The 22399-nt window shown below is 36.3% G+C and overlaps 5 protein-coding genes across 5 annotated transcripts; 4 read left to right on the forward strand and 1 right to left on the reverse strand.

Moving 5' to 3' along the window:
* LOC18790726 lies at positions 2000-3105 on the forward strand. The gene is made up of 2 exons (XM_007226531.2): positions 2000-2379; positions 2501-3105. The coding sequence occupies exons 1-2, from the start codon at positions 2137-2139 to the stop codon at positions 2948-2950; spliced, it is 693 nt and encodes a 230-aa protein (XP_007226593.2). The 5' UTR covers positions 2000-2136; the 3' UTR covers positions 2951-3105.
* Positions 3996-11360, reverse strand: LOC18792940 (carbon catabolite repressor protein 4 homolog 1). Its single transcript, XM_020560795.1, has 12 exons — positions 11085-11360; positions 9435-10170; positions 9246-9332; positions 7255-7338; positions 7064-7147; positions 6881-6961; positions 6748-6801; positions 6570-6658; positions 6280-6388; positions 5987-6128; positions 4397-4641; positions 3996-4309 (listed from the first exon to the last, which is right to left on the reverse strand). Exons 1-11 carry the CDS (start codon positions 11249-11251, stop codon positions 4442-4444), a joined length of 1833 nt encoding a protein of 610 aa, XP_020416384.1. The 5' UTR covers positions 11252-11360; the 3' UTR covers positions 3996-4309; positions 4397-4441.
* Positions 15188-16002, forward strand: LOC18792776. Its single transcript, XM_007226559.2, has 2 exons — positions 15188-15388; positions 15484-16002. The coding sequence occupies exons 1-2, from the start codon at positions 15233-15235 to the stop codon at positions 15658-15660; spliced, it is 333 nt and encodes a 110-aa protein (XP_007226621.1). The 5' UTR covers positions 15188-15232; the 3' UTR covers positions 15661-16002.
* LOC18792968 (expansin-A9) lies at positions 17166-18169 on the forward strand. Its single transcript, XM_007226677.2, has 3 exons — positions 17166-17325; positions 17407-17725; positions 17863-18169. Exons 1-3 carry the CDS (start codon positions 17166-17168, stop codon positions 18167-18169), a joined length of 786 nt encoding a protein of 261 aa, XP_007226739.2.
* On the forward strand, positions 21310-22351 carry LOC18793086 (expansin-A16). Its single transcript, XM_007227130.2, has 3 exons — positions 21310-21469; positions 21565-21883; positions 22013-22351. Exons 1-3 carry the CDS (start codon positions 21310-21312, stop codon positions 22320-22322), a joined length of 789 nt encoding a protein of 262 aa, XP_007227192.1. The 3' UTR covers positions 22323-22351.

Below are 22399 nucleotides of genomic sequence, written 5' to 3' on the forward strand. Positions count from 1 at the left end.
AGAGGTGGGTTGGGAGCATTTAACAGAAGCAAATAAACGGGTGCTGATGAGAGTGACGAAGAAAGATATATGTTGAAGAAAGTGAGGGTGGTTTCAATGGTCATCCTTGAATTCTGCATTTAAGTGAATTCAAGATGATTTAATGAAGGCAGGTGAACAATACTTGAAAACCCTCTTTCCCTCAAAGCCTTTAATACCATTGGGACCCTTATGGTTTTTTTTTTTTTTTTTTCCCTTTTAAATTTCTTGGTTTATCTTTTTTTTTTTCTTTCACCATTTTCTTGTTTTCAATTTTGTGGCTACCTTACAAAAATACCCTTTGTTAGGAAAACATTTTTTGTGTGTGTCCTAACTCTTTTGACTAGTAGCAGTAAACAGTCCTGGTATTTATGTCATTAGCTGCCTAGTCTATTGAGGGTCCCTCACCAATTTATATTTGGTTGGTGAATTTTGGCTAAGTATACCTCTCCAAGAAAAGGAACTTATTGGCACTAAAACTTGCAATCTTGAGGCCAAAATGGTATTCTCTTCAAGGATATAAAAAGCTGAAAAGAAAAAGAGTAGTTAGGATAGGAGGGCCATGAATGAAACTCAATTAATGTCTCTTTTTTATTTTATTTTGTTTTTTAAGAAAAAAAAAATATTATGAAGGACAGAAATATTAGGTACTTCAACTGCCTACTCCATTAGAAGCTGAACTCAAAACTACCTCTTTAATAAGGGTAGAGGTACCACCACACTACCTCTTTAATCAGTGACATCAATGAATTTTTGGTGCATGATGCTTGCAGTACATAAGCTGTTCACATGTTTAAGGATATTTCATTATGATAAAAACTATTTATCAATAAAAAAAATTATAGTTTTTTTTTAGTACAAGCGATAATCTAAACTACAGGGGAGAGGATTTCTCACACATGAAAAACAACAATTAAAAAGACCGCATTTTGATTACTTGTTGGTCCAAGAATAAATAGGGGACCCTGATATTAGGAGCAAATGGATATTATGGGGGCATGAATGGCAGGGTATGCTTCATTAAAATAATGAAAAAACCAAACAAAAATTCAATAAAGAAAATAAAAATATATATGGTTGATTTACAATTAATAGCCGATGGTGTTGAGAGCTTTAAAGGCATAGTTAAATTAGTTGCAGAGATTAATTTCATGGCTCATGTCATGGAATGAGGTTATTGATGGCTGAGAGAGCTTGGGTGTTGAGAGCTTTAAAAGTTTCTTGTTGTTCTTTGAGTAACTCAATTGTGGGAAGTTGGAGTTATTGTGTATATTAAAGATCCCATAGCCATTCAAGACCTTCTTCAACCGTATACAGACTCTCCTCATTTAATGACCACTTCACACACCTTCTTTCCCATCTCACCGCCTCTCATGAGTATCATAACTTGGCATTTGGAGTACATTTGGCTTGCAACTACTGGCTCTTGGCTTGGCTAGCTCACTTAATTTCCGAGACACGAAAAACTTAGGTAGGGTTGTTCTTGTTACGTGACAATGTTGAGTAGCACAATAGTCTATTATTAAGAGTTGGTCATCACACTTAAACACATGTCATGTTTTAACTAGATTGTTGTACTGCTCATTACTGCCACACGATGAGATCAGTATTTCTCGTAAGTACAGTCGATGGAGCCCAAATTGAGTGCTAGGATTTATATAGTTGGCTGTGTTGGGTGGCATCAGGATCAGGGGGGTTGGGGGTATTAGACCAAGGAGTTGAGTTGGTTAGGACTTCACATCTTAGGCTTTAATAGAGAGCTGGCTTGGAGCTCTCTCTCTCTCTCTCTCTCTCTCTCTCTCTCTCTCTCTCTCTGTGATAGAGAAAACAGAGTTAATTGAAGAGAACCAACTTGGAATGCACGTCATGCATGGGTAGGCCAGGTTTCTTTTAGTTGTACCTTTAAATTTTGCCCCTATTAGATTCTCCCTTGCAGTTGTGGCCAAACCTCATCAAGCCTATATAACAACCAAAACTTTCTCCAACCATTTAACTTGTACAACACAACCCTCAACTCTCAACTCTCTGTGTGTGTATGAGAGAGAGAGAGAGAGAGAGAGACAGTAGAAGTCTTACTTGTTTCTGAGTAAATTGAAGCAGCTAGCTTAGCTAACAGCTATGGTTTCTTTTCAAGCTCATCCCCTTTCTCCAAACCAGAAGAAGGCAATCCCAGAGTCTGAGAATTCATCCAAGAAAAGAAAGTGGGATGATGAGCCATATGATGATCATGATCATGATCAAGTCGAACAAATTTTCGAAAAGCGTTGGAAACCACAAACCAGAGCCAAATCCTTGTTTGATATTGAGCTTCACCAAGAAACTCCATTGCCTTTGGAGTGGCAAAGATGCCTTGATATTCAGGTAAATATATTTACATACATTTTAGACCATGTTCAAGATGTCACAGTTAATTTTACAATTTAATTTTTCATGTTCTAAATTCTGATAGTTTCTCTTCTGCTGTTTGCATTATTATGTGCAGTCAGGGCAGATACACTTTTACAATACAAGAACACACATGAAGACTTCTAGGGACCCAAGGAGGAGCCCTGAGCCCCCAAGTCCAGCTCCTCACATGAGCTTAGACCTTGAGCTCAACTTGAGATCCTGTGAGTCAATGATCAGGAAAGCCAATATTTCAGATCACAGCAGTGAAAACTCCAGGCCTAATTCAGACATTTCCCTTCACAATTTCCATGATCTTTTCATGGAACCCAGCAGACCAACAAAGAGCAAAAACCCATCAAGGCTGGGGCTCCAAATTGATCATCTTCATCACCAAGAGATGGTAGCCACTGTGTGCATGAAGTGCCACATGTTGGTTATGCTGTGCAGGTCTTCACCTGCATGCCCAAATTGCAAGTACATGCACCCACCTGATCAAACCCCACCAACCCTTTTCAAGCCAAGGTGTAGTAGCTTCATGTGTTAGTTGTAAGATCAAAATCAAGCCTGCTTATTAAGTTTATTTAAGAGAAGATATATAATATGTAACAGAGTTAATTGACTTGTCTCCCTGGGAGGCTTTAATATGCTAAGAGAGACTGACCTTTTTACATAATGTAAATATGCATTAAGCTTATCCTACTAGATTTGTTTAAACCTCTTTTATGTATATTTTTTGAGATCCAACGTCATAGTCTAAAACTACTTTAAATTAATCTAATCTGTCATAAGGGAAACTTGAACTTGGTTGAAGGGGGTGGGTTCCCTGCCCCACTTTTGCTTAATTTATTATATATTGGAAGAGATCCAGCCTTTAGATTTTTCCATGATTTAACCCTCAGCACACCTGTTGCAAATTAAAGGCGATTTCTAGTGGAGGTCCACGCTTTACTGTCGTAGGTATATCATCATCACATTTGTTATTATATCATGGAAAAATATACATACATATTTTTGGGATTAGGATGACACTTGTGTCAGCATAATTATTCACTCACTCGTCTCTTATTCTTTTTGTTTTTTGTTCTGAGGGCTAGTCTCACTCTAACTACATATGTTTCATAACCATCTGATGCAAAACCTAAACATTTTTCTCTTTTCCAACAATCCAGCATGTAATATTTGCAAACTGTAAATTAAGATCATTGATTAGTCAAAATCATGTCCAAATGTGTGATAATGATTCGCCCGTGGAAACATAACATTTCAGATAACTGAAAAAAAGAGCATTCCTTTTTATATGATCCTTGAAAATTAGCACATTGTCGATTGGGGGCTCTTTCTGAACATGTGTGTACCTCAAACCATGAAAACCATAAAAATCCCTTTAAAGAAAAGAACAGTCTAAATGTTCACCAAACCATCACAACAAGATGTGGAAATGTTGAATTACCCAAATGACAGAGTACAAATGCACCATGCCATATACCTCGTCATATAATTGGCCCAATCTGAATAGTAAAATAAAAGAAGTGGATAAATTTCCACTATAGAGCATTCAATCAATTATGCAAACAGAGAAGGCCCCTGAAATTTACCATGGTGAAAAAAGATGAATTATCACTGTTTTGGAAACCCAACACAAGTTACATGATTGTTGATGGGGAAGAAAGTTTCAATGCTAATCCTCTGTGTCTAATCTTCTGTGTATATACATATTGACCTAAAATATCATATGACCTGTTTGCTAATCTTTCTGTGTATTTTCATCTATCCTATAGAAGTACCTACTGGCCAGTTGCTGCTTTTCTGCAATTACCTGACACTAATCTCTTATTCATCTTCAGCTTTCATGTAGTAATCACCGTCGGTTTTGAATAGAATGAATACATTCTATACAAATTACCTGACACTAGTCTATCAATCATCTTCAGCTTTCATGTAGTAATCACCGTCGGTTTTGAATAGAATGAATACATTCTATACAAATTACCAGACATTAGTCTATCAATCATCTTCAGCTTTCCTGTAAAACTTATTACTGTGCAGCTGCTGTTCTCCATGGACTGGGCAGATATGGTAGTAAGCGCTGACCCTGGTAAGAGCTTCGTTCAAGGGTAAAAGTAAAACTTCCCATGAGGGCAATATGGTCTGATGACCATTGAGGAGATGGAAGACCAGAACCTAAGGCTTCCTTGTCAAGAAGCTCCAGTACACTTTCAAGCCTTAAACTATTAACTGCAGGAAAGCATTACATATACAGTCAAATGGCAATAAATAAGAAAAATTCAGAACTGGAACAAGCTGTTAGTTATGTTCATTTCAAAAAATACATCAATGCAATATACTTACTGCATCACAAGTGAATGCAATAATCTCATTTTTGTAGTCCATAACGCATTCTAACCAAAATGTTAGATTTGCAATGTCTTGGAAGCCAAATAAGGAAGAAGATACATGGTACATAGAATTCATCCAATGTGATATAGCTTTTGCTAGAAACGTCTAATTTAACTAAAGGCACCTCCGGAGGTCCAAGCATGCAGATAACAATCTTTTGCAGGAATTGATAAGAGGGAGATTTTCAATCATTTCAATTTCTGTAGTGTATACAATTTAGCTTCTAGTTTTTTAGCATTGTCACCTAAAACAGAGAACTAAACGTTTGAGAGGAAACAAGATAAAAGCATCAACACTGTGGGGGCAAAATTTTGCTCAGCACATCAAGACAAGCAAACAGCATAGAAATAAATTTTAGACCTACCAAACAACCAAGTAGCAGCAGCAAAAAACAATTATTGTTATCATGTGATCCAGAGCAATATAAAATGTAAAGTAGTTGATACTTTGAACCTAACCTAAACACTGCTAACTAACAACGTACACTGGGAGGCAGGTTAAACTTCTTTTTTCCCCCTGAAAGCTTACCCTGTAAACTTCCTGAATCATTTTAAAACAAGCCAAATCATTGGTCGAAAACGAATTTCAGTGAGTAGTGCAAGCACATACCTACTTAAGAATCCATTGACAAACACAACCTTGCATCATTTGTAAAGTGTAGCTCTTGGTTCCCAAGGCACCAGGACTAGGAAGAGCTTTGATTTTATATTGCAAGGAAAGAATTTCTTTGCAAGTAAGCTTTCCTTTGGATGCTGATTACGCGTCAAGCAGAATTACTGCAGCTATATAAGGCTAAATGTGATTGGTAGGGGTAATTCCCATCCATCTAACATGTTTATAACTATATGCAATGTCACTTTCCTGATAAGGTTGTTCAGTCAGCACACCAATATTTGAGTAGAATTCAAACAATATAAAATTAAGGGAAATTTTGGGAAATAATTTAAGCCTCCTTTAAGAACACCTGGATCTCTCTTATCAAAGAAAGGACATCTGGCTCTCAGGTGACAGACATATAAATAGAGGACAGGAACCCCCATGTGGCCTTTCAAAAGTATAAGCTGTTAACGCAGAGGCAAATTAAACTAAAAATGTACTTTTCATTTAAAGAAAACATATATTAGGATGAACTTATGCAGGTAACAATCTGAGGCATCATAAAATTCTGAAATAGTCCTAATACCTGTGAAGAAGATATAATCCAGAGTTCCTGTGAATTCTGATGTGAAATTGGTGAATATAGGCTCCATGGTTTCAGAATCCATCTTCCTTCGTTGTTGCTCCTCAATACCATCTGACTGAAAAAAACACGCATATGCACTTTTCTGGAAAACAAAATCTTCAGCATTAGAAAATGATCACAAGAACCATCCTTGGCACAAGCAACAACAAAATATTCAGGACCTCCACCAACTTTAGAGGTGTAGTCCAGGAAAATATTGTTCCCATAAACAAGGAGAGATACAATGGCCTTACCAGCTTATATATAGGACGAGGCCGGAGATACTGATATACCCCTAACGGATCAGTTTCCTTGTTGGGAACACTCTGAAGTATGCCCTTACTTATGAAACTATGAGGATTACTGCAATGTTGAATAAGTATATCAATAATCTTCGCTTCTCATTCCATATGGAAACAAATGATTTCCAAAATTTAAAGTATATCTTAAAAGAGGACAAAAAAAGATTCGATATCATTCCAAAAACACAGACATACTCTCCCAAGTCTTTCAGTAAACCAGTTAGTAAGAACAGAAGACTAACCTCAGAGGAAGAGAGTTCAAGTCCCCACAAATCAATAGAGGAATTTTTGAGTTGGCAATTGTCCCAAGTCCATTGATGAGGCTCACAACCTTTAAATCAGAAAAGAATCCAGTTAAGTCAATCATGCTCTTTAAACTCATCGTTAATAGATGGAACAGTTACAAATTTTAAACTACACCTGAAACCATTTTACATCTGGAAATTTTTCACTTGCATGTATATGGGTATTTGCCTGCAGTGGAAAAGCACATCTGTGTCAGTACCCAAAAATTAATGATGTAAAGCTGTAGAATTTGAAATGGGCACAATACCACACAAATTCTAGGTTGATTGCCATCGAAGGATCCCTCATTTTTAACTCTTTCTAATATAACGACAAGTGCAACATTGTCCTGCAAAATCATGTATAAGAAGTTGACAGAACAAACAGATGATGCAGAAATCAGAGCCACAAGAACATAGTGCATAGTGAAAACTATAGGAGAAATGTATACCTTCAACAGACGAAAGCGACCATCTTTTTTCAATTCAGGTTCCAATGCTTCTACAAATGGCAATGCTGATTTATCATACTCAAGCTACAAGAGCAAATCAGAACCATCAATCACTGGGAACATACAAATTATTCTCACAAATGAGATTTTCCTCACTTTTTCCTCATAAGTACAAGCAAGAGATTCCTCACCTCATATTTCACAATTTCTTTGAATTTATCACGCCGGTAAAATGTAGCACAACCATCAATTGTATACTGGTTAGGCGTATACACCTGCAAGACATCCATTAAATTCATTATCTTGATATAATGTCATCTAAAAGTTCACTGAGTTAAGTGATTGCTTTCAGACCAACATATAGCAAAAGACATGTTGCCAAGTTGTCTATAAAAATTCATTTGGGTGCACTTTTATCATATATTGTTGACCACAAGTTTTGCTCAATGCACAGAAAATTGGGACTGGGAGATAGTTAACGCAATACAGATCATATATTATTAGTAACATAATTTTCATTATTTGTAAACACAAAGAAATTCAAAAATTAAGATTACAAGGGTTAGTGAATTGAAAGTTTAGAATATTGCAGTTGGAGTAGTTTGAGCACTCACTACCATTTCTCTTTAGGCCCCAGCGAGTTACAAAGAATTGACATCCTGTTGTTTAAAAACTTATACTGAACAATCTCAAGGATGCTTTGGCCAATTCATTAACGAAAAAGGACCACAGGAAGGTGGCTATACTTATTTGTGTCAAAGTTTCAGGGACGTAATTAACTAGGACAATTAGAGGACTACAGGGCCTCTTTACCAGTCCTACCTTGGCACCAAGTACGAAACAGACCTTTAGCTCAGGTCAAGCTAGCTTAGGCTGGGGACCTAGGATAAAATTATACTTGCCAAAATATTATGCATTATTCTACAAAATAAGTTTGTTTATAGCAATATCACATTATTGTATAAATCATATTATACACTGTAACAGTGGAACCTTATCATCCACAGACTTGTAGTTTGTGGGGTTCACATGGGCCATATGGTTCTTGCATGGACCCTACAAACATAGAAAATTAAGACTGATGCAATTCAAACAATTGATTTTAGGGAATATGTCTCCATTTGAGACGCATCTGGTACAAAAATCAGCATTTCCAAGAGGGAGTAAAGCCATAGTATAGTACACTGCACACTAAGGTATAGAGAAAGAAACTCAATACAGGAGATGTACTGTGGGAGGGGGACAAATAAATTAAGTGCCATTATGACTGATTAACGTTATAGAGAGACTACAAGTAAAAATAATTGTTTTGGGGCTAAGTGATGGTATAATAACAGGAAGAAAACTTTATTGAAATTAAGCATACAGGACAGGATTCTGTATGTAACTCAGCCTATTCCCAAATGCAGATGAATACAATCTCTACGTGAAGCAAACAAACCAAAATATTTCTCTTAACAATTCATATATTTAAAACCATAATTATTCCAGATGAGCTGTTTGTACTGCGTATTAATGGTTTATCACCAAGTCAGGCTAAGGTTGGCGAAGGACAACTAAAGACCAAATCTACTTATAAGTAATGCAGGTCAAGTTTAAGAGTATATCACACTTTCAACCTATTAATCTACCATTCCAAACACCTTGCAAATAAACAAAATAATGGGGATTGGAGGATTTGAACTGAGGACAAACACAACTCTGATACCATGTTAGACAACCATTTAACCCCAAAACCTTAGGTTGTATATCAAGCCAACAATTTTCTGGTTTTCAGCTAGTATCAACGTATAAAAAAACTTTTGAAAGGAGTCAACATAAAAACAACTTCGTTAATCAAAGAAATGAAGCATGGTATTTTCTATTCTATCTCTCTTACAGCTAGCTTATGATTACATACTTCCACATACCGCACTTTTATGATTACCAATGTATGTGTCCCTAAATTTCAACCAATAAATAATAGGTACTACTACAAAGTAACAACTCGCAGAAAACAAGCTAAGCTACATTCACAAAACCTATGTTAATCCATTTGTTCAGATTGCAAACGATTATCTATGGTTCTATCTATGTATGCAAGGGTGCATATGTTAGGCAAAGGGATAATAGTAACACTCTTGGCAGAAAAAAGAATCCTGGAAGTGCACACATCGCTACAAAATAGGACTTATCACATTACCTCTTTGGTTTTCGTCTTGTATAGAACTGAGTATCCACATTTTGCCAACGCAGGTTTGAGTAAATCCTCAAAATGGTCTCTCTGTACCTGCCCATCAAATAAGGAACAATACACAAGGTAAAACAGGGTTGTGCAATGCAGGGCTCTAGGACCAACATTCATATAAGAAGTTTGAGAAAACATAGTTACCTCCTGAAGACATAGGATATCTGCGTCATATTCAATGATCTCATTAATTATATTTTGCATACGGTATTCCCATGACAGAGCCCACTCTGGGCAGTAGCTGTACCTATTACCAGTAGCATAAATACCGGCAAGGATATTATAGGAGAGCACACTAAATGTCAAATCACTGGAAGAGTGTGCTTCCAGACCAGAGTTCCAAGATTTCCAGACGCATTTAATTGTAGAACGAGGTGGATGAGCAGGAGGATAAATCACAGGATCAGTCACTGTGATGTTTACTGGGGTGATATTAGTACCCATTGAACAATCAACAGCTGCACATTCCAGTCTCAGACGGTGTCCAATATCATGCTCTGTAGGTGCATAAGACTTCGAAGAACTGACTTTAATCCAAATTTTCCCGTCCGGTTCCATCACCTTTTCATTCTTATCAGATGATGAACCCACAACAAAGTCAGACTCCGGCCAATATTTATCAGGCCCATAACTCTTGATATTTCTTACTTCTTGTTGATTGTTACTCAAAGTCTCACTAACAGTTTCAGCTGCATAACGATGGTACACCTTGTGCTTTTCCCATGCATCCACGTAACAACTATTAGAGCAATGGTAACTTCCCTTGACAGATAAATTCAGTTTTACACATTCCTCGCACTGCATTTTGGCCAACATGTCAAGATGGACAGAACAGCGAACCTTCTCCCGGTCAAAAGAAGAGCTAGTCTGCTCTCGGTACCTACATATTGGAACATGATTGAACATGAATCCACTAAAGTAGGTGCTACTATACAACAACGAAGCTTCTATAGAACAACAATTTTCCACACTTGGAAATGGAAAAACTCCAATATACTATTTCCACCTCTTACTTCATGTGCATGTGAACAAAACTTTGTGACAATTAATAACGGAGAACAAATAAAGGAAATATACAAAAGCTTGAACTTCATTTTGCTGCTAAGAAAATTAAAAAAATCTCTTTATGACAATTATTATCATTACAATTAGGAGTGTACAAACAGAAGGGATGATAAGAGAAATTTACAAACTCGGTCATGGTTTTTTAATATTATAAATAAAATAAAAGAATATGAAAGAAAATATATACATGAAGGACTCTTACAAGTTACAAGTGCCTACCTTAAAGGGAACAAAATAAAATAAGTAAATAAAAAACACGTCAGCTTTATCTTAAAGATAAAACCATTTTTCTCAGCTACCAAACAGAGCCTTATTTTTCGGACCATAAAAAAACAGAGCCTTATTTTGAATAGAATGACCCACTTCACATGAGAACAAAAAAAAAATTAAGAAAGGAAGAATGTCGAATCTCAAGTAATTTTGATTCTTCTCAGAAATAAAAAGTAATCTTGATTGGTTGAAGATACCACAATCCTACTCTCTAAATTTTGATTGGCATTAAAGTTCACATCTTGGAACCAAAAGTTCACTAAACAAAAGGGTAATCTTTTCCTCTGTTTCTTTAGCAACCAAAACAGACATTCATGTGGAAAAAAACACACATGCATTGTGATTAAAATCACATTCATCAAAGAAAATAACAAAAAGATCATAAAACAAAAAATTTCACAGAAAAAAAGGGACGAAATTAAGAGAAAGAAAGAAAGAAGGAAAAAAAAAAAGGCTAACCATGAGAAAGTGAGCTCGTGAGGCGGGACTTCAAGTTGAAGGAAAGATTGGTGCCTACTCACACGAACGATAGGGAACATTCTGCAGCCAAAGACAGGAGTGTTCGAAGAAAGTTTCACAAGGAGTCTGAACTTATCACTGCCAGTCTCAGATTCTTGAGGACCCATTGAACCCAAAAGGGCTGCTTGGCATTACCAGGGAAATGGGATTTGGTGAAGAAAAGAAAATGGTTATTGGGGGTTTGGGGTTTGGGGAAATGGGTGGGTTTTTGTTTGAACTTTGAAGGCCGGGAGTGAGAAAAAATGGGGCTTCTGGGTTTGTTGGGTTTTTGGGGGGGTTTTGTCAGAGCCTCAGAGGTTTTACAGAGTCAGGCTCCTTGCTCTATTTATACACAAATAGGGACTGAGGTGTGCTTGGCTGTTGTGTCTCTTACCGCTATTTTGTCCGCACGAATATGTACGCGGAGAAAATAATCAGGAAGGGAAAAATGGTTTTATTTTTATCTCCGAAAGTTAATAATTAATTTTCTTTTGTTTTTAATATTAATTGAATTGTGAAATAATATTTTTTGCTATTACTTCTTTTAGGAAAAATTGAATATTTAGTATGTTCTTGTGCAAGCATTTTCTTCGTTGTAGTTACTTATTGAGTTAAAAAGTTTTGACTAAACAAATAATCTGACGTGTTCTTTGTTGTAGATACCTGAAATGCATTTTTTGACCGTAATTACTAGTTTATAAAATTTAGTAATATATTGAAAATTATACTCAAAAAATGGTTTTTTTATATTCATTATAGTTACCTAAATGAGTTGTATTCTTTTATGTAATGTAACGCGTTCTTCATTGTAGATACTTGAAATACATTTTGGACATAATTACTAGTTTATGTAATAACAATTTAGTAATTTATAGAAAATTATACTAAGAAAATAGTTTGTTAAATTCGTTGTAGTTACCTAATGAGTTGTATTCTTTTTACGTAATCTAATGCGTTCTTCGTTGTAAATACATGAAATGTATTTTCTAACCATAATTATTACTTTATGTGACAACTATAGGGAATGAATCTCCCAGGCTATTTGGAAAGACTTTGTGCCCTAAAACTAAAAAGAAAGAGATAAAATTAACCATTAGACACACTGGTGTGGTGTGAACCAAAAAGTCTCTGATGCCGAAGTCAATAGTGAGGAATGAACAAAGTAGGATTTCTTAGTTTCAAGGAACATTTAGGGCCCGTCTGGTAACATTTTCGGAGAATGTTTCTTAGAATATTTTCAGAGAATGAAAACAAGAAAACAAATTTGCATTTTCAGGAAATAAAAATGTGTCTGGTAAATTAATTAGAAAACATCTTCAGAAAACAAAAACAATGAAAACGTGTCTGGTAGTACAATTTGAAATAATAATATGTGAGTTATTTTTATGAAAACAACTTTTTTTTTTGTTTTCTACAAGTACACATGAACTTGTTTTCATTTTATGAAAACATTCTCAGGGTTTTCTGTTTTTGGGCCATCGAACATGTTTTTGCCTCATTTTTGTTCTTTGAAAATGAAAACAACCCCTTAAAACGTTACCAAACAAGGCCACATTCTCCTTGAGGCATAGGTTGCTTTCCATAAAACTATGTTTTGCCTGATTTTTCATCATGAGTGGCTACGTGTTGAATGTCGATTGGGTGCGTTAAGACTCGTTAGGTCGGATGTTAAGTCAACTAGCCGTTTAACTTGGGGTGTGTGGATAATTATCCAGAATGGATGAGTGTAATCTCCTTATTTATTGAGGCCGTAATAAATCGATCTTGGTAATTTGGGCTGATTTGCCGGAGCCATGTTGCCTAAGGAAGAGTCTTGTTGGGCTCATCCCCTTAAACTAAGGCACGTAAGGCGCAAGGGCCCAAGTAGGGCTAGATTTCTATTTAACCTTACTTGGTTGTGGGCCTTGTTGAGCCTTCATGAGGGCTTATGCGCAACCTGTGTATCTCGTTACCCTGGCAAATGAATCATCATTTGTCAGTTTGTGGCCAGTATTGCTTACTAGGGATGGCAATTTTTCCCGCGAGTAAGGATCTTTGTTGGGATTCGACCCTAATGGGTCGAGCATGAAGGATAAAAAACGGGCATAGGGACGGATAAAGGGACTTTTTTGGGTATGGTGTTCGGGGAGAGGTGCTGGGATTTGACCCTTTTATATAAATATGATATTAAAGTGATTGTGCCAACAAAATTTTATATTTTCTATGATTATATTATATATTTATATAATTTATATGAATTAAGCCACACTACTTATATATTTAGTTAAATTTTAATCAATATGTAAACATTCTTGTATTGTCTTATATATATATATATATATATATATATATAGGGGACGGATCCGTGGCACCATATTTTTGACACAAGTTTTGACACAATTTTTGGGCCATTAGATTACTCCACTTTTAATGGTTGAGATTAAATCTAACATGACAAATAGTTTTAATGTTTTAAATAAACAATCATTAATTTTATTTTCTCTCTCATAAAAATAAAATAAAATTAGCAAATTGAATCAGCAAATGAAAATGATATGAAACCAGTTAGGTCTGCCTATAGCTTTGATCAATGAAGTATTTCACTGAATAAATTCTCTTATGACAATCAGGTCTTCCACCTCTTAGACATTAAAAAAAAAGTGAAAGGAAGAAATTTAGGAGGAAAATGAAGATGAAATGAAACCACAATGCAAATATTAATTAAGAAGCTGATTTGGGGACGAGAGAGAGAGAGAGAGAGAGAAAAAAAAAAGTGAAAGGAAGAAATTTAGGAGGAAAATGAAGATGAAATGAAACCACAATGCAAATATTAATTAAGAAGCTGATTTGGGGACGAGAGAGCTGATTTGGGGACGAGAGAGAGAGAGAGAGAGAGAGAGAGAGAGAGAGAGAGAGAGAGAGAGAGAGAGAGAGAGAGAGAGAGAGAGAGAGAGAGAGAGAGAGGAGGCGTCAATTCTCTATAGAAGAAAAAGAGAGAATGAATTCTTAATTAATATGGTATCAGAATTTTAATCCCAATGTATAAATATTAATTAAAGAAAAAAAATATTGTTTTGCCATGTCATGTTTAATCTCAACCATTAAAAGTGGAGTAATCTAATGACCCAAAACTTGTGTAAAAAATATGAGGCCACGGATCCGCCCCCTATATATATATTCATTATCTTGCTCTAATTGTATTTTTTTTTTCTTCAACAAAGTAGTTTTATATTGGTTTTTTCTTCCATAATAAGGCAGGTCGAGGAACCCATTCCCCAACGAAGGTGGGGATGGAAAATCTCTTATATGAATACTGCGAGTTTGAAGGCGAAAATGGAGGGAAAAAGCTTAATGAGGATGAGAATAAGAATGGTATACCCACCCCCACCCATTGCCATCCCTATTGCTTACTGCCCTTAATTAATGTTGACAAGATGCATCTCACTTCTTCCTACCTTTAATCAAGGGCAGTTTAGTCTGTGTGAACATCTTTCTATCCAAATGGCGTATTGTCATTGGTGCTCGAATATTTATTTCTACAATAACAATTTAGCAATGCATAGAAATTATATAAGAAAATAGTTTGTTATATTCAATGTAGTTACCTAATGAGTTATATTCTTTTATGTCCAGTTATTAGCATATGCCAAATTTCTTTGTTTTGAAAGTTGAGAGATTTTTTTGTTTGTTTTGAAAATTTTTTGGCTTTTTTCAAAAGTGAAAGTTTTTTTTATGGCTAAAACCTAAATTTACTTTTTTTGAAACTAAGATGCACATGAAGAAGCAAGGGACTTATAACTCATGTGGTAAAAAATATTTATCTATGAATCCGAAATCCTAGCTTCGAATTTTCCCTCCCCAATACCTCTTGTAATTTTTATTTTTTGTAAAAACTTTAATGAAGCTTGAGAGGAATTTGGACAGTTGTAATTTACTGAAAAACCTGTAGACGCGGATAATTATGGGCTACTTGGCAAATTTTAAAAGTCCAAATTGAGTCGCATTGACTTGCCCTGAGGTCCAACCGACACGTGTAAAGTAGCATAACCCCCAATGTAAAAGAAATCTCAATTCAAAACCAAAATAATTCAAATTCATACAGTGAAGAAGAATTTGAGAGAGAGAGCGCTATGGAGGGAAGAGAGACCCAAACCAAAGGCGAAGGAGGCGAAGCTCTGAGATCGCATGCTGCAATTCGCTGTGCAAAAGCCGCTCTTCTTCTTTCTTCTCTCAAATCGCCGCCCAATCGCAGCCTCGACACCGCAATCGACAACGACGACATTTTGGTACTAATTTGCTCAACACATTAATCTCTCACTTTCTCTGCTCATTTTTACCTTGATAATCTTAGTTGTGATCGGAATGGAAAATCGATGATCAGGAGAAGGAGATTCTCAGGAGAGAGATCGGAGATCTGAAAATGGAGGTTGCGAGGGAGCGACTCCTGAACAAGAGGATCAAGCTCTGCGGCTTGTTGGAGCTTCTTCTTCAGCTGGTGTTGCTCTTGGCCCTTTCCATTTTCTTTTTCATGCTCGCGTTCGAAAATGGAGCTTCGTAGTTACTCTTTCCTCTGTGAAATCGGAGTTGCAGTAGAAAACAAGTAAATAATTCATTAGCAATGCGAGACCTGATTAATTAGTCCTAATTTTCATTAATTTTCATGAATTTTTAATATCTTTTTGGTCTGTTGATTTGGATCGGTTGAGTTGGGCTGTAGTGATCGAGCAAATACTGCAGCTTCAATTTTTGTTGTGTTTGTGTGGTTTTATTTTGGGCTTAAAATCAGATAAGGTCCATATGGTTTACTCTATTCTATTCCCGTCTTAATTTTATATGCCCTCGTGGTTTTGGTTTGTTACCAATTTTAATTGATTTGTGTACGGATATTACGGTTATTTTACGTATATTTCACTAATTTTTAAAATTATTTTTATTAATTTTATTTTAGACTCGGTTTATGCAATTTTATTAGAGTAGTTTAGGAGTGATTTTGGATAGGCCAATAATCACTTCGATGGAGAATTACTTCTCCATATAATCACTTCGTGGTTTTAAGGCCCCGTTTGGTTCATAGGAAATGAAGCTTGTGGATGAGAAATCAATTATTTTCCCATGTTTGGTAAGTCCATGCATGGGAAAGTTTGATAAAATGAGCTAATATTAAATGCACATTTTTTATGACCATTTTGTCCCCATTAACAATTAGAATTACAATATACCATTAAATGCATTCATTTTTTTATTTGATTTCATATGAGTATAATTAGAAAATTAAACAAATTTTGTTTTACATTTCTATGCAAACCAAACATATGAAAGGAAATAAAATGGTATTTCCTGTTTACTTTTCCAACATTCCCAAACATGAGAACGAAATCTTTCATTTTCTATCCCTTGGGAAAGACATGAGAAATTATTTCCCATCAAATCTTTTTTGTGAACCAAACGGGACCTAAGTGATTTTATGGAGAAACACATTTGAGGTGCTTTTCCCCACAAGTGATTTTGGTTGACCCTCCCAGAATTACTCCCAAACGATCCCTTATTGAAAAATTTTGTATCCCCACGACCCAAAATATGCTCCGTTTATGGGCCAGAAATGGGAGGCAAAATCAGCATCTGAGCGGCCAATGTAAATGGAGATTTATATTGATGCTCCTATATCATGATATAAATTGTCGTGAATTATATATATATTGGATACCAATTAATGTAGAGGTAATAGAATCCAAAGGACATCCATACATCTAGATTCTTTTACTGAAAATAATACTCCCTTTACAAAATAACTATGATGGACAAATCCATCAAACTAAGAACTAACCCTTGTAAAAGTTGTTATAACAATTGTTGACAGCTCATGCAAGATGTAACTCATAACAAAGAAAGAAGTTACAACGAAGTCAACTAATTAAACCTCAGCCACCGCATAAAATAACTAGAATCTTGTACTATATATATGCCCCCGCCATACAAGAATCTTGAAAACAGAAAAGAAAAAAGAAATCAAGCTTATTATAATTGAGTGAAGGGAGGCAATTAAGCTGCAGCCAAAGAGCCACCATGAGATTGCCTAATTTGGAAGCCATGTTGGGTTCATTGCTGCTCTTTCTTCTAGCAGTATTTCCTGACCATGCCATTGCCCACGGTAGGCCAAGGTTCACTGCTGGCCCTTGGAAGCAAGCTCATGCCACATTCTATGAAGGAGGCTCCGGAACATTTGGTATGAAATTCTAAAACAACGTCGTTTTGAACACGAGCACTATATTTTAGTTACATTATATATATATATTGAGCTTGTCAGGTGGAGCTTGCGGTTACCATGATGTTGTTCAAGAAGGATATGGCCTGGAGACAGTAGCATTGAGCAATGCATTGTTCAACAACGGACAGTCATGTGGTGCATGCTACGATATCAAATGTGTAGACCAACCTCAATGGTGCAAGCCCGGGAGTCCGATTCTGCATGCTACGGCAACTAACAATTGCCCCCCGAATTGGAATCAGGCAAGCGACAATGGAGGATGGTGCAATCCACCACGCGAGCATTTTGACATAGCTAAGCCTGTATTCCTCAATATTGCCGAGTACAAGGCTGGAATCGTCCCAGTCGAATACCGCAGGTAAATTTCATGCATTAATTCATGGACAATCTAATAACAACATAACATGTTGATAAAAGAGAATATTATCGATCGACCTTTTCATTATTATATATCATCATGTTCAACATTGAATGAAATCTCAATATGCTTTGCAGGGTTCCATGCCAAAAGAAAGGAGGAATTCGATTTACGATAACCGGCAACCCTTACTTCAACGAAGTGTTGGTTTGGAATGTGGCAGGAGCTGGAGATGTGGTCAGCGTGCAAGTGAAGGGCAACAAGTTGAAATGGACAATGATGAAGAGGATGTGGGGTCAGAGGTGGGTTACTGATGCCAAGTTGGTTGGTGAGTCACTCACCTTCCGAGTCCTAGCAAGTGATAAACGATACTCCACTTCATGGCATATAACCCCTAAGAATTGGCAGTTTGGCCAGACCTTCGAAGGCAAGAACTTCCGATAGAAATGAAGCTCCCATGGCCAATGTTTGACGTCATTCTTCTCAACCTTCTCGCACGAATGAATTATTCTGGCTTCTCGTCTCAAATATATATGTATGCTGACCAGTGGCCATGAAATCATAATTAATAGTACAAGAATGCTTAAAGGCTTTTGATTCTGCGGTGTATTGCATACTCTCAGATTAATATCTACTACATTTATCAAATTTTTCGAGTACTCGAAGGAAGGCATATATTATATTTTCCAAAAGTAAATAAAATAAAATCATACCTACAAGTACAGTTGAAAATACTGAAATGCATTTTTGGTACCCTTCTGAAAATAAGTCACGGTGTATATATATATATATATAAAGAGTTTCTGTTGAGGGATCCTTTAAATTAGCCTATTTGAGGGATACCTTTGTAGGGCTGACTCCGTATTGTATTTCACTAATTCAAACCATCTATTTTGTAGATACTCATTCAAAGATCATCTCTACAAAAAATCACTTAAGTCCGATATCATTTGACCACTCAATTGAATTATTGAAATTTTAGTACTTTCTTGAAGTATCGTGTTCATTGATTTTGTAGGAAACAATTGGATATCGAAACGGTTTCCGATTTGTCTAATTTTTTTGCAAGGATGATCTATGAATGTAGACTTAAAAAATAGATGGTCTTGGATTGTTGAAAAAATATTTATAGGGAACCCTAAAGGGTGTGTGAATATAGAGGGGCTGAAACATGGCTTAAATAAACTTCTCTTATAAAAATAGCTCCAAAATTTTACAATATTGTACCAAAAATAGATAAAGTTCTACCATTCTCAACTAATTCAACCTCAACTCGCCTACTAGGGGTGGGCACGGTTCGGTTTGGACCGATTTTTGTCTAAAATTAGAACCGATCCGGTACTATTCATCCGGTTTGGTTCGGTTCGGTTTTAATAAAAAAAAATTCAAAAACTGTCCGGTTCGGTTTGAACCGATTTCGGTCCGGTTCCGGTTCCGGTTCGGTTTTGAACCGGATTATAAAAATTATTATTTTAAATTATTTTTTAATACAATTCTCAACTGAAATATTATTTTTTTACTTGAAAATTAACAAATTACTCAATTTCATATAAAAAATAAATATTAAAGTAAGAAAAGAGAGATATTTTGACATTGAACTTGGATAAATATTAGGTTTTTTTTAGTGAAATTAAAAATATAGCATTAAATATAAATATATATTGAAATTATATATTTTTTTAGTTTCACCGGTTCAGTTCGGCCCGGTTCGGTTTTTGAAGACATGGAACCGGATCCAGAACCGGTCCAAACCGGTCCGGTTCGGTTTTTGACCGGTTTTTGACTTTTTGGTCAACTCGGTTTTTTTCCGGTTTGGTTCGGTACGGTTCGGCTCGGATTTCCGGTTCGCCGGTTTGAGTGCCCACCCCTATCGCCTACCATCCGTCTTTTGGGTTTTAAGTCTACAAGGTCTATAAGGGGGTGAGTGAAACCACAACTCAATAGGGACATAAACCATACTAAATTAAGTGACGTACAATCATACAATCAATGATAGTAATGCATAATGTATGCTCTTCTATTCCTGTTAATTCATATAAATGAACAAGCAGACCTCGCACGTCTCATACCATGCTTATACCAGTTGGTCTCGAATGCCCATTGTAGGAACTAACACCCATCTAATAATCATCCCATAATTCCCATTTTGTTAGTCATCTTGTCTAAACCATTGATCTCCAAGCCCAAATCAACCAATTGACAATTATACCACCGATATCCTATTATAATGTGCACACGGGCTCACCTGAACATGGTCCGTCTTTCCCATAATTACTTTCTCAATCCAAGAGTTCCAACTATCACCGATAACATATCAATATTAATCAAATAATATCATCGTTTTACAATCTTAAACAATAATACACTATTTACAAAATTTAATTAAATCAATTTATGTAAAGGCTCCCAAAAAACCGCCTACCTTGATTCCAAAGCATAGCTACAAGTAAATAAAACGCAAGCCGAGCTCTCTATATCTCCTCCGATGTCATCTTTCCTTTATATATAGCATCTCTCTCTCTCTCTATATATATAAATATTCTAACAAGTGGTATGAGCACCACACTAACACAAGACTTATCTATTGTGTGTTTCAAAAGAAGTAACAAAGGGTCCTATTTATACTACAATATTTGAGGCGGCAAGTAATGGCATTTAATTGGTGAGGTGTATGCAGCAGCTGATAAGCTTAACTCCAAGCTTTAGCTAATTGTTTCTTGAATGTCAACAGCTCAAGTTTCTTTCATTGCATGTAATTGACGCCAAAATGACTCTAATTCTTTAACACCTCGTGCTCATCAAATTCAACTCTAGTTATTATCCATTGCGTGTGAAAACAAAAAAATTGAGACACATGATAATTCATAGCACTTACTTGGGATGTTTATTAGTTGTGCTTACTAGTTACTAGGGTATGCTATTGTCGAGTTTGTGTCATATAGTAGTAGTTAACTGATTTCTCTGTTTTTGTGCTTGGAAGGTGATAGATTTTGGAGTCCATAGAGTGAGGGGTGTACAAATTCTTATAACTCTGACTCATACGTAGTTTTGTAAGTGATGTACTTTTGAAGTCATCTTCCCTAAATATGAAGACTCTGTGTCAAAGTTTTTGGAAACCTTTTGTAACTAATGTGGAGATAGTAGAGGAAAATGGAGTTCTATAGCCTGAAAACACTCTGTAAAGTTTGATCCGACGATTACCGTTGGATGAAAACTAAACACGATCTTAAACCATATAGGTATCATGTTAACCTGTATGTTATGTTTTTACTCTAATTTTGGACTGAGAATGTTGTTTTCTTGAATATAAATGCCACGCATGTGAACGAGTTTAAGATCCATCTGATGCTCTTGTAACATTTGTTGGAAAATGACGGCTCATAATTGGCAGTATGATTCAGCTGCTTGAGTTGTTAAGGTCATTCCCTGAGAAGTAGGGAGTTGCTAAAATTACAATGACAACGATGAATTTTGTACCATATATACCCACGATGCATGAGAATCCTCATAACAAAAAAGAAGAGAGAAATCAATAAGTTTATAATTAAGTTCTAAGGAGACAATTACTGCAGCCAAGGGCCACCATGAGATTGCCTAATTTGAAAGCCCTATTGGGTTCATTGCTGCTCTTTCTTCTAGCAGTATTTCCCGACCATGCCATTGCCCACCATAGGCCAAGGTTCACTGCTGGCCCTTGGAAGCAATCTCATGCCACATTCTATGAAGGAGGCTCCGGAACATTTGGTACGAAATTCTAAACAACGTTGTTTTGAACACAAGAGCACTATATTTTAGTTACATTATATATATTTTGCAACTAATTGTTTTGAGCTTGTCAGGTGGAGCTTGTGGTTACCATGATGTTGTTCAAGAAGGATATGGCCTGGAGACAGTAGCATTGAGCAATGCATTGTTCAACAATGGACAGTCATGTGGTGCATGCTACGATATCAAATGTGTAGACCAACCTCAATGGTGCAAGCCCGGGAATCCGATTCTGCATGTTACGGCGACTAACAATTGCCCCCCGAATTGGAATCAGGCAAGCGACAATGGAGGATGGTGCAATCCACCACGCGAGCATTTTGACATAGCCAAGCCTGTATTCCTCAATATTGCCGAGTACAAGGCTGGCATCATCCCAATTGAATATCGCAGGTAAGTTTATTCATAACAGTGTAACAACATAACATGTCATAGTAAGTAGCAAGAGAATATTATCGATCAACCATTTTAATTATTATCTTCATGTTCAACATTGAATGAAGTGTTAATAATGTTTTACAGGGTTTCATGCCAAAAGAAAGGAGGTATTCGATTCACAATAACCGGGAACCCTTACTTCAACGAAGTGTTGGTGTGGAATGTGGCAGGAGTTGGGGATGTGGTCAGCGTGCAAGTGAAGGGCCACGACAAGTTGAAATGGACAATGATGAAGCGGATGTGGGGTCAGAGGTGGGTTACTGATGCCAAGTTGGTTGGTGAGTCACTCACCTTCCGAGTCCTAGCAAGTGATAAAAGATACTCCACCTCATGGCATATAGCCCCCAAGAATTGGCAGTTTGGCCAGACATTCGAAGGCAAGAACTTCCGATAGAAAAATGATCTTGGTGTTCCAATTACACAAAACCCAAACCACAACCATATGTATGCTTATGTTATGATGTCCACATG

Source organism: Prunus persica, chromosome G1 (assembly GCF_000346465.2).
Source record: "Prunus persica cultivar Lovell chromosome G1, Prunus_persica_NCBIv2, whole genome shotgun sequence".
Taxonomy (NCBI): domain Eukaryota; kingdom Viridiplantae; phylum Streptophyta; class Magnoliopsida; order Rosales; family Rosaceae; genus Prunus; species Prunus persica.